The 13419-nt window shown below is 36.2% G+C and overlaps 2 protein-coding genes across 2 annotated transcripts; one reads left to right on the forward strand and one right to left on the reverse strand.

Annotated features, from left to right (window-relative positions):
• Nucleotides 1-180: 180 nt before the first annotated feature.
• Nucleotides 181-7509, reverse strand: AlaRS (alanine--tRNA ligase, cytoplasmic). Its single transcript, XM_074174743.1, is given in 8 exon segments — nucleotides 181-1114; nucleotides 1117-1828; nucleotides 4005-4258; nucleotides 4335-4480; nucleotides 5503-5700; nucleotides 6294-6595; nucleotides 6710-7188; nucleotides 7315-7509. Coding segments are annotated over 7 exon segments (2904 nt in total). The 5' UTR covers nucleotides 7175-7188; nucleotides 7315-7509; the 3' UTR covers nucleotides 181-287.
• Nucleotides 7510-10242: 2733 nt separating this feature from the next.
• Wdr82 (WD repeat domain 82) lies at nucleotides 10243-12326 on the forward strand. Its single transcript, XM_023164577.2, has 2 exons — nucleotides 10243-11087; nucleotides 11854-12326. The coding sequence occupies exons 1-2, from the start codon at nucleotides 10539-10541 to the stop codon at nucleotides 12253-12255; spliced, it is 951 nt and encodes a 316-aa protein (XP_023020345.1). The 5' UTR covers nucleotides 10243-10538; the 3' UTR covers nucleotides 12256-12326.
• Nucleotides 12327-13419: the final 1093 nt, after the last annotated feature.

Consider the following 13419-nt stretch of genomic DNA (forward strand, 5'->3'; position numbering starts at 1 on the left):
ATTAAGACCAAACTGAACAAGTTTGACAATGACACAAGACACGATTCACGCGTGATCTGTCAAAAACAGTGTTGCCAAAACGATACCAGCAAAAAAATCACTCATTTTTTTCTTGGACAATAAAGTATATGTTTATCTACAAACCACCCACAGGTTGAACAAGGAACAGAAAGTTACTCATTGGAAAAATCGATTTATTACAACAGTCGACAGTAAAATAATATAAATAAACCCATAAAGTCAACTTGAAATGCACTTTGAATAATAAGTTTTGAAGCCAAAACACCTCACGACAGTTTACTTTCAGCAAACTTCCTAGCCAGATCTATAACATCATCGACCGCAGCGTTATTACTACCAGAAGCCTGGGCGGAATCTGGTTTCCCGCCTCCTTTCCCACCCAACTTCTTCGCCACTTCCTGCACCCAATCGTTAGCTTTCAACCCTTTCTCGATAGCATCTTTCGGAACAGACGACAAGCAGAACATCTTGTTGGAGTCTGGATCCACGGTGACGAACAAAGCTGAAGTGGCGGGGCTCAAACTCCTCACTTGCTTCAAAGCGGTGTCAAGAGCTTTAGTGTTATTGAACGCCTTGAGCTCCTTAACCAGGACGGGAAGGTTAGGGTGCTCCTTCACGAATTCCTTGACTTCATCGACAACTTTGTTGGCCACTGCTGCTTTTACGGCGCGGTCCTTATCGTCCAAGGCCTTCTTGAGGTTCTTCAACGTGTTCCTCATTTCGTCCTTTTTCCAGTACGGTATCACTGCCTGGGAGACTTCCTCCGTGAGCTCTACGATTTTCTTAACATGTTCCTTAGACCTGCTGCCATCTTTGTCAGTGTCGATAAGAGATTTCAGTTCGTTCAGCCTGTTTTCCAGCAGCTCGTTTTTCTTCAAAGCTTTAGTAGCTTCCGGCCCTGTGAGAGCTACTATCCTCCTTATACCCTTGGCGATGGCCTCCTCGCTAGATATCACGAAGTCCCCGATATGGCCTGCATACTGCACATGGGTGCCACCGCAAAACTCAATAGAAGTACCATCACCCGCTGGGCTGAACGGGTCTCGTTCCAGCTCCTCCACTGGAATACCCACGGAAACGATCCTCACCGGTCCGGGTAGGTTTCTTCAAAAACGGCACGTAGCCCCCTCACGGTTTTTGCCACTGCCAAACCAGCTTCCTTAGCATACACTTTGTCATTCTTAGCTATCAGCTCTTTAGAGCTCTCTTCGGTTTTTTTGACTTGCTCTGTCGTCAATGCTCCCTTGTTCGTAAAGTCGAACCTTAGCCTGTCGGGGGCTACCAAGGACCCTCGCTGGTCCGCTTCGGTGCCCAAGACCTTCCTCAAAGCATAGTTGAGGATGTGTGTGCCAGTGTGGTTGCTCATCACCAGACGTCTTCTCGAGGCGTCAATGTGTAGACTGACTTTATCCCCCTTCTTCAGTGTTCCTTCCAGGTTTCCTATGTGAACGATGTAACCCCCTCTGACTTGGACGTTCTTTACAGAAAACTCAACGCTGTCATCCCCAACTTTCACAATGTACCCTGTGTCGTAGATTTGACCTCCTTGTTCTGCGTAGAAGTTTGTTTTGTCCAAAAGGATGCCGCATTCGTTTCCTGTATGAACTTCATCGACGAACTGTTTGTTGAATCGTAGAGCAATCACAGTTGCTTCGCACGGTTCAAAGGTGTATTCTGAATCGACGTTTTGTCCAGATTTATAAGCGTACTTCAGGGAATCATCCGTAGGAGGCACACCCTTGTCCTGCAGTTCCGTTATTGAGTGAACATCCAAGTTGATGTTGTCTGCAACTCCAGCACCCTTGCCCTGAGAAAAGTTGTTCAATCAAATGACTGCAACATATTACTTGTATAAATTATTATATTGAGGATGTTTTCTAATATAAATTACATTTTTTAAACAATATCGATTTAAAATTTGGGCTCGAAAGTTCATTTTTAATAAAGTTTCATTGACTCCAGTGGCGCATTTGTTTTTTCAGCTGCAGGAAAACCCAGAAAAACCTGCAGCACCACATCATATATTTAGTTCCTTTGTTAACGGTATTCAATTTGAAAAAAATTATCAAAAAGTAATCATTAGAGAAGAACAGGAATTGGCTAATTGTTTTGATTAATTTTTTGTAAATAGTATTACAGACATTATTTCTGATATTGAAGATTTTGGATTTACCTGTTACATCGACTAAGTTGAAGAGGATTTCAGTGATTTTAAAATACTAACTCTCCAAGAATTGAAAGTAATTGTATCCAATTTAGCAAACAAAGAATCACAAGTGGCTGCAGTATCGAGCAAAATCATAAAAAGTAGTTTTGAAGTAATTGGACATGTGTGGTGTCATTTTGTGAATACCTCGTTACAAAATCTGATGAATATCTGCCAATTAACGCTTTACCTTGCGCTGAAAAACTGTTAGAATCAATAGTATATCAACAACTGTTGGAATATTTCAATAAAAAAAAACATACAACCCTCAGAGGTCGAAACATGTACGAGCTAAGGACTAACAAGGTCTTACCTTTTAACGTGTGATTCCTACCACGGGTTAGACGATAAATCAAAATGAAATAAAAATAGACAATGACAAAATTGAGCTCATTACTGAATTCAAATATCTAGGATTCATGTTGGACAAGCATCTATCAATGAATAACCATATCACTTACAGAAAGAAATGTTGAAGAAATTATATTTTTTCACTATGCAAGATATGGAAGATATTTTTTTTTGGGAAGGAAAGTTTTTAGCTTTCTACTACTCCATCTGATACAAAAAAAGTAGCTGTTTCAGGAGGACTTTCTTTCAGTTTGTGTCTGAAAGTTACTTCTTTGCATGATCTACACATTCATGTATAGAGTTTCAAATTGATTACTTCCTTCCTTTCTTTGGAAGATTCTCTCATCCCTTTTTTTTGTATAAGATGGAGTAGTAGAAAGCCAAAAACTTTCTTTCCCAAAAAATTAATCACTCCTAAAAATATAACCCCTTCAATCCAAATGGAAGATATCTTCTTGAAGATGATCACTTGGTGATCGAAACACGTGTCGAAGTGTTAAAAATAACGATTTGGTGTTGGGAAAAAATTCCGGTAATATTCATAGATTTTCATCGTTGTAACTACGGTAAACATTCTACCCTGTCTAGAGTTGCTGTTGGTGGTAATAAAGTCGATCTGGACTTCTTTTCATTGAACAAAAAATTTAAGTTTGCATTACGCTCGCTCAGAAATAAATTATAAATGGTAATAAATATAAATATAAACATCCTCAATTATTGAATTTTCCATATCTTGATCATTCATTTATTTAATTGATATTTCAATTCAGTAAATTTATTTTCTCACTGTTGTTTTTTATTAATAAATTAGTTGTACTTTTAGCAAATAAGTTAGATGTAATTATTTGTTGTATTCATATAATTTATTGTGAAATATCTTAAACTTAATTGAGCGTTACCCATTAATGAATAAAAATTAAAAAATAAATGAAAACATACACCTAGTGATACAACAGAAAACACACGGGAAGTGTTCAAGTGACTTGGCACTTTTGATTCCACCAAGATCGGTACATATCAGAAATACGCGACAGACTGTGGCTGCTCATCGTTTTGAGGTTCAACTCAGTACACCTTGAACTTCACTGTTCAAGAACTCTTTCATTTGGAAAACTGTGTTTATGTGGAATAAACTATGAATAAAAATGAATTCAATATCCAGTGATTCAAATCGTACTGTTTGTGTTTTGTCCTCAAAAAAACTAACAATTTTCATGGAGGTACCACAGGGATCAATTCTGGGACTTTGCTGTACATTGGGTACAGAATATAGTTTACACTTATCACCAAACAAAATACACAGATGACTTGGACAGGAATGTTTTCGATACCACAAGCATCCTGAAGTTGAAAATCAATCTAAAATCAATTCTTTTGTATTTCTATTTGTTCGCTCACAAACTGTATAACTGACTGGAACACTAACCTGAGAAGCAATCTGAGCCAACTTTTTCGATTCCTCATAAGTCACCATATCGACACAGAGACCTTTCTCTTCGGCCATCAGGTGTGTCAGGTCAACAGGAAAACCGTAAGTGTCGTATAATCTCCAAGCGACATCGCCAGGTAGGATTTTACAATTCTCTCCTAACTTAGATATTGTCCTGTGCAGTAAGTTCCTTCCTCGCGATAAAGTTTTCAGGAACTGCTCTTCTTCTTCATTGATTACGCAAATTACACCTGAAAGAATCAACAGCGCCGTACAGTTCCGAATTTTCAAAGGATGAGTGTTCAATTTCAATTCCTGACACCTTACCTTGAGGGTCTTTTTTAACTTCTGGGAAAGTGTCGCCCAAAATTTCAACTACGGCATTTACTAAGGAAGCGAAGAATCCTTGTTTGGCATTCAATTTTTCAGTGGCATAACGTACAGCACGTCTCAGAATGCGGCGAAGTACATAACTGAAAATTAATGCTACAATAATGATTTTCATTCATTACAACTACTAAATTTACTAAATTCGAGTTCATATTCTGCTATCAAATGCTCAATTTCAGAATAAATATCACTTGCTGTTGTAGTACCTGTCAATGTTGTTGACCATGAAATACTGTTAGAGAAATTATCATATTATGGAGTGAGAGGAATTTCGTATAAACTGCTCAAGTCATACCTGTCAAATCGTTTTCAATCGACATGGTGGAAAAATTCACTATCTCAGTCAATTCCGGTAACTCAAGGAGTGCCCCAAGGTTCTATTTTAGGGCCAATTCTGTTTATCATCTACACAAACGATCTCTCGAAAATATCAAGGTTTATGCATCAAGTGCATATGCAGATGATACAACTTTTCTAGTTAAAGGCAAAGATGAAGGTGACATAAGACAACAGACAGAGCCGAAGCAGATTTACGGAAAATATACTCCTGCTAAACAAAGAAAAAACTCAAAGGCTAATGATGTCAAGCAAAAACAATACAGAGGAAAAATCACTAAAATTCCGTGGAATACATCTGGGCTCAAAACTAAATTGGAAGGTACAAATAAGCAAAATTAGTAAGAAGCTTAATTCAGCAAAATATTGTATAAGGAGAATGAAAACAATTTCAACACATCAAGCGGCTAAAATAACCTATTTTTCAAACTTGCACAGTATAGCAATCCTTTTGTGGGGCACAAGTTCTGATTCAAACAAAATATTTGTTCAGCAGAAAAAAGCCATCAGAATTCTATGCGAACTTGCATATAGAGATAGCTGCAAAGAGGCTTTTCGTCAACATATATTCCTCACCATTCCCAGTGCATATATATATAGTTGTCTAATAATAATAAATTGATTGATTTATTGAATGGAACTCACTTTTTTTGACACGACTGTTGTAAGGTTTTTGCAAAGTGTTTGACAATAGTGTAACGGTGGTAAAAAGTGGAGTATTTGATAGTGAAGCAACAAGGTCAATATAAAATGTAAATGAGATTCTTACCCTCTTCCAGTATTATCAGGATTTCCCCCGTCAGACAGAGCAATGGTCAAGGTTCTGGCATGGTCAGCAAGAACTCTATAGGCCATATCGATTCCATCTACATCGTCACTTCCCACCCTTCCCTGATAGGGTGGAGCTCCAGTTCCTTTTTGAATGGCTTCGAAAAGTGGCATAAACAAATCAGTGTCGTAGTTTGACCTAGAATTTCATAATAATCCATAGATATGAAGTTTGTTGAAACTGTTTAAGATTTTTGTTTAACCAAACTTTAGTGATTTATAAGAAACCAAATATACAGGTGAAAAATTTGTCAATAAGATACTAATCTTCCGACAATAAAGCATATATTGATTGATTGATTGATAATCCATACTGAGCAACAATAATAATGTTCGAAGGAGACTTTTTATTTCTATTTCATTAATGACCTGGGCACTAATATTGATATACAGGGTGTCAAAACAATTCTTCCTATCAAGGGAGACTGAATTATTTTTTAATTTTTTTTTTTGTAGTTCAATTCTAATAAAACATTTAACAAACAAATTTTTCTACAGATTTTGCTTGCATTTGTTAATATTTTCTATCTTTTCTTGGAAATGTTCATGACAGTTCCAATGCATTACTTTTTAAACAAAGTCCTTGACTTCAGTCAGATCTGATTTAGTTTTACGAATGACTGGAAAATTATTGTGAAGTTACTTATTTACACAACAAAACTAAAATTCATACGTGTAAACTCCAAGAAAAATTATATTTTGAAAAACTTACTCATTGACTGTCAAACATACCTTTTATTTTGAATCACAGATACCAGCCTCTCGAGTCCAAGACCACAATCGATATGTTTTTTCGGCAAGGCTTTCAAGGATCCATCAGTTTCCCTGTTGAACTGGATGAACACAAGGTTCCAAATTTCCAGAACATCAGGGTCATCCATATTAACAAGTTCTGGCACATCACGACCCCCGATTCGATCATAATGAAGCTCTGAGCAAGGCCCACATGGACCGGTCTCCCCCATTTCCCAGAAGTTGTCTTTCATTGAGCCCGGTATGACATGACTAGGAGTTATCCCAAGATCTAGCCATATCTATTGGAAAAATTGAAAGTATACAAGAATGCATAAGTCTAAACATTTGTTAACAACTAGCTTGAGCCATTAAATTGAATATTTATGAAAAACCATATTTCCGAAATGAATTACCTGTTTACATTCATTATCTGGCTCCAGTCCAGATTTAGAATCTCCCCCAAAATAAGTCACATAAAGGCGATCAGCTGGTAACTTCAGCTTCTCCGTTAGAAATTCCCAAGCCCAAGTACAAACTTCTTTCTTGAAATAGTCCCCAAATGACCAATTTCCCATCATTTCAAAAAACGTATGATGATATACGTCTTTTCCGACATCATCTAAATCGTTGTGCTTTCCCCCAGCACGAATGCACTTCTGAGTATTCACAGCACGGACCAATTTGGACAAGTCGCTGTTTGGATCAACAGTTCCGAGGAAGATTGACTTGTACTGGTTCATTCCAGCATTGGTGAAGAGCAAGGTGGGATCGTCCAGAGGTATTGTTGATGAGGAGTGGACATAAACATGATCTTTTTCTTTGAAGAAATCTATATATGCGTTTCTCACCTCCTTTGCAGTCATTGTTACAGTACTCATTTTGTCTTAGGCTTCTACAAGTTCGAAATAAAACTATTTAGTTCACAAACACGTATCAAATTTAAAAAAACTTCTTCAGGCAAAGTGCAAAATAGTGATGCAATATTTTGATGTTTTGCAAAATAAAATGTAATACTGACCTATGTTTATAGTAATGGCGAAGTGAAAAACTCTCTTTTGAAAACGGCGGATTGTTTAAATGAGAAAAACCACTAACATATGGCAAGAAGTACTAACAAAACTGCACGCTGCACCCGTTTTAGTACTTTCATTTCATTCAAGTCAAAATTATTAGGTTAGGTCGATGACCGTGAACATTGCCATTAGTTAGAAGTGCATAGGTAACACAGACCATGGTATGTGGTGCATAATTGAGAGAGAAAGAGAAAGAACTTTATTGTCCAAAGAACAGAATTCTTGTTAACAAAGTTTAGAAATACATTTATGTATGTACACATATATCTATATATACACACACACACATATACATATGTAACACAAAGGGATCAATTCAAAATTAAATAAACACCTTAAAATAATAAAACCAAGTAAAATAATATAAAGTGCGTATACAAGTGATTGCAATGTTAGTCAAAATCTTCATTATAATATTCGTCTAAAGTATAAAAAGCTTTATTTAGCAAAAAACATTTTACAGCACTTCGAAAATTTTTATAATTGATCCAGCCTGTGAAAATAGTGCTCCTAATGACAACTACGTGATTACGTCACAATGCTTTATGTCAAAGAATGTAAGCTTCACAGTAGAATATACTTGTATCAACACTATCTCCCAAGTTTGTTGGCCGTGTTCTGTAGGCTATTATATGTGACGTTTCGTTTACAAGTGCGGTAGATATTAAAAGCTATGAGGCAAACACAGAAAATAGCTTTCACCCAGTATGCTTTATGTGTTACATAATTTCAATGTGCACGTACAAAAATCATGTGATTAGCGATGTTGTACAGTGCATCAAAAGTACATATTTAATGCTTTAAGTATGTTTTTACATTTTGAATTACATTAATTCTAATTACCTATCTGAGTTCAGCCAATTGATGTTAAAAATGTGTACCTGAGTTTGGGAATAACTCAATAAACATTAACATAACAAATGAATAGAAAGTGTACAACCTCGTTTGAATAAACCTGTAATGAATGAAATTACCTATGCTGATGAACCTGTTTCCTCATTTGAAAAACGCGAGTGTGCATTAGATATAATTTTTATTGATTAATTTCATTATCGGATACATCAGTAATCACTGTAGTTGATTGCAAAACCGAGACAAGGGCTAATGGTGTGAGAAATAAGATACATGTTTTGAAATGAAAATTAGGATGATATCTAGAGAAAAACTGCATCGATTATTGGTCCACGTCTTGTGGTAGACTCATATCGGTTATTATCCATTTGTAGTTCTGATTCATCTTGCAGAAAGTTGACCAAGAATTGCCCATCTTCGAACGCGAAATTGACATTAAAATCTTTTGCAGGAAAGAGAAAAGCAAGAGCAGGAAAGAGAAAAGCGAGAGCAGATAACGACCTTCCCTCTACAATGACTGCTCACTAAAGAAGGGAATGTTCTATTGGCGTTGGTGATAGCAAAAATCTGGTTATCGGTTGCAGTTTGCGAAAGATTCCGAAAATGCTTTAGATGGATGAAGTTTATTTTTTTGCTTCTTTATATGATTTCTCCAAAATTTCTCTATACGCAGTCAGATACAGAAAAGACCTTTTACCTTTTCAAAATTTCATCCTTCACACATAGACTCGGTATCGAAACAAAGTTCAGACATCATTTCTTTGATAATAATATATAATATAACACAGATTGTGTCGCAAACAATATAAAATGAACAGTGGAAAAAATGAAATGTTACAACACAGATGAATGAATTAGAGAAGACGAAAGAACGTAGGGTTGCATTCTTGGTTTACTTTCTGCCCATTTTTCAGTAGATTTTGCACCATATCCTAGTGTATTCAGATTATGCGCCAATACGACCCTATGTTTTTTATACAGATCCTTTCCTCGAGGACCAACAAATTTACCTGTAGCCAGGAAAGAGTGCTTCTCCATGACCTCTAACATAATTTGCTCTTACTTTGAATGACATATTTATAAAGAAAATTAAATCCCTTCAATGACAATGATATAAAATTGCTGATTTTACTGTCTTGGGTACTTCACTTGTTCTTTACATAAAACCATAGAACAAAGAAATATTCATGCATAAAGCGTACAAAACACAAATTTCCATGTGAATGAAAGAGAGTTAGAAAAGCAATGTAATATCTAGTATCGTTTCGATTTGCGTCTCGCACCGATACGATACAACCAATTGTTAGAATTCCACTACCTGTAGGTAGGAGGTAAGAGTGGTAGTCGAATTTACCTGACAACACTGTTGCCAACTGTAGCGGAATTCCGCTTTCATAGCAGAATTTCACACTCAGGAGTATGTAGCAGAAAATTCAATATCTTGGATAAAACACTATTGAAACACTAATATTCAATTGATAATTTTTGTTCGCAATGAGTTTATTTTTTGACTGAATGAATTTGTTCGTACATATTTCAGTAATTAGCATCAAATGGTAATAACCTATGTAATGGAGAATGAAAAATGCATAACTCTCCGATTCCCTTAAAATCCGTGAAATTCTCACATCCTTCTAGGTTTTTCATATAATAGAGCTTTTTTTTCCTAGCCACGTGCTGTGGCGTTAACATCCAGAGTTACCTTCTTTCCACAAACCATGTGATTGATACCGTCATGGTTCGAGTAATTTTGAATTGTTTTAGAGAATTTGATTGTGAAATTGAGGAATGATCGATTTGTGGATAGAACACCAAGAAAGATCTGCATTGGGCATGCGAGTTTCTAATCATACCATAGCGGGATGTTTGTCTAGGTAGCTTTTGACTCGCATGCGACTTACGCACGCCTCCAATTGGTTGGCAACACTGCCTGAGGAGAAAGCGATGGTATAAGAATATAGGTAGAATAGAGAGAGATATAAAAGGAAGTGAATGCACTAGCAGTAAATAATAGATGCAATAGTTTGCGGCTATCCTCATTTATTTGGTCAAACGATGGACTATTGTTGAACAAATATCTTGCTTGAGCATAAATCACTGACGCTAAAATAATTTTTTGAATTATCAGTGATATTACTAGTTTCCACTTGTCTTTTAATCAAACATTTTTGAAAACTTTCCGGATACTGAGGTTGACTTGTATCGGCAACTTTTAATCTAACCACTCCATGTTTCATTGTTTGTTTGTGTTGTGACACTAGGATTCTACGTTTCTACGCGAGATTATTTCAAAAGAACAGGAGATAAACCAGTGGTGATGAAGATGAAACTGGTAGACCAGGTTGTACGAAGTTTTAGGGTGGCCAAAGTATTTCGAGAAAATACTGACAAAATAAACAGCATCGATTTTTCGCCGAGTGGCGATACTTTGATATCTTGTAGCGAGGACGATCAGATCGTGATTTATGACTGCGAAAAAGGCACACAGCTCCGGACGGTCAACAGCAAGAAATATGGTGTTGATTTGATACATTTTACACATGCCAAAAACACTGCCATTCACAGTTCCACCAAAGTGGACGATACCATTAGATATTTATCCTTGCATGACAATAAGTACATCAGGTATTTTCCTGGACACACCAAGAAAGTGGTTTCACTTTGCTTGTCCCCTGTCGAGGACACCTTTTTGTCAGGCTCTTTAGACAAAACGCTTCGCCTGTGGGACTTGAGGTCTCCTAACTGTCAAGGTTTGATGCATCTATCTGGAAGGCCTGTAGCGGCCTACGACCCTGAAGGACTCATTTTTGCTGCTGGAGTTAATTCTGAAAGCATAAAGTTGTATGATCTTCGATCTTTCGACAAGGTAAAGTCATGTTTTCATGTTTAGTTTCATTTAATTTTCATTATACAAAAGTTATATGGGTGATTGTCCAAATAGTTCGAATGAACTTGATAGAAAATATGACAAACACTGACCTATTTTTTTTTGGAAGTTCGTAATTTTTTTATCTTCCTAGTATGTATTGCATGTTACTTAGATTGTGTGCATGTATTTTTAATGCATATAAGTACGGTTGTAATGAAAAAGGTTACACATTATTATCAATAGAATACACATTAAAGCACTTTTAGGTATCATCTTTTTATATACAAGAGAAACAGGGACGAAACAATTAACGTTTTACTTTAATCAGGGAATGATACCTTTTAGTTGAACCACTGAATTTCAATATCACATACTGGTAAATTTATATAGCCAGATATTTAAGTGGCATCTAAGTATCTACAGAATAATTATTAAAGTGTTCATGAATTCTGTAAGTTCATCTCGAAATCAGGAAAATTTAAAGTGATTCTTGATGGAAAGGTCAGGTTGTTTGTCAACTTGGCTCTGAGGCATAAATTGATTCTCTCTGACACTTGACTCACGAAACACGAGTCAAGAAACAGTGTTTTTGTTCTGGTGTCGAAAAGATGATTTTTGAGAAAAACAATTTGATTCCAAATCTGATTTCTTCACGAAAAATAACGTTCGTTCAATATCACGCTTTTGGATTTACTATCATACATTTTGTAGCGACCTAACGATTTTTTTGAATCAACTTATTGATGTTCTATTTTGTTTTCAGGGTCCATTTGTAACCTTCAAACTGACGCAAGAGAAAGAATGTGACTGGACAGGCCTGAAGTTCTCCAGAGACGGAAAAACAATATTAATAAGCACTAATGGCTCCATCATCCGGCTGATTGACGCCTTCCACGGAACACCTCTCCAGACGTTCACAGGCCATCTAAACAATAAGGGCATCCCCATCGAAGCATCTTTCAGCCCGGACTCTCAGTTTATCTTCAGTGGGTCCACCGATGGAAGAGTACATGTGTGGAACGCTGATACAGGTTATAAAGTTTGCGTTTTGAATGCAGATCATCCGGGCCCTGTCCAGTGCGTCCAATTCAATCCGAAGCTGATGATGTTGGCGTCTGCCTGCACGAACATGGCTTTTTGGTTGCCAGCAATGGAAGATACGTAGGTGTCTCGTTGCATCTCTTTGGAACACATCAATTTTTTCTAGTGAGATTAGGTATTAAAAATGAAAATTTTTATGTTAGTTTCATCTGTACTCTGTACTCTGGCATGCATATACAGGAGTGTGGGGAGTGTATAGAGAGGTAAAGTGTAAAGTACCAGGGTGACTTTCCAAGCCAAATATTGACGCTTTGCAGTAAATGATTATTCTCAGAAAAAAGGAAAATCTATCTTTCAGTTTCATCAATTACCTCTTCATCAGTGCTTAATTTCTTCCCAGCAAGTATTCTCTTAAGAAAAATCACTGGAAGTCAGATCTGGAGAATACGATGGATGCGGAAGCAATTTGAAGTCCAATTCATGACGTTTTGCAATCGTTTTTATTGATTTGTGACATGGTGCAATTTCTAGATGAAGCTGCACTTCCTTTTTGTGAAATTTGATGTGCGTATTGCATGGTTTCTGGATTTGTTCTGAAGAAATACCATTTTGTCAGATATTTTGATGTTTTCAATGATGTGAATATCTCATTTTAGACCTACTTTTTGGGTTCTTTGTGAAGAACCGAAACATTTGATTTTATTCCATTTGATTTACCAAATGTTGGCATACTACTATTGACTGTGTGATATCTGTAGTGTCATCTACAGAGAAATAAAGTTTCAGAGCCTGGTCGCTGGAGTGGTCTCAGAACAGAACCCTGTTGCATTCCTTATGTAACAAGTCGATTAGAGATCCAGGTTGGCATATTGGTATATAATTTTCCAATGACATTTTGCCAGTTTCATTTTTAGTGATCTTTAAAGCTTACCAATTTGTAGTAGGATTATGATTGGTATCTTTTATACACTGAATTTTACAGAATTTTTTTAACAAAAGTATTTTCCGAGTATTTTATATTAAATTTATTCTGTGTAGAAATCAAAATCATGAAAACTGTATCAAGAAGAGATACATACTTAAAAGAAAATAACATTTCCGCATTTTTTTTGTATAAAGAATGAGAAGCAGGAAGACAAATCATTTTTCCCCGAGAAAATGAATATTTCGAAATACAATTTCCAAATATATGATGGAATCGGCCGATACTTGATGAAAATCCATAACTAACGTATTCCAAAAACACTTTATTGTGAGATTTTCACTAAATTGTTTTACAAAAACGCAA

This window comes from Leptinotarsa decemlineata, unplaced genomic scaffold (assembly GCF_025532065.1).
Source record: "Leptinotarsa decemlineata unplaced genomic scaffold, Ldec_3_MD MMD2_tig00000882_RagTag_RagTag, whole genome shotgun sequence".
Taxonomy (NCBI): Eukaryota; Metazoa; Arthropoda; class Insecta; order Coleoptera; family Chrysomelidae; genus Leptinotarsa; species Leptinotarsa decemlineata.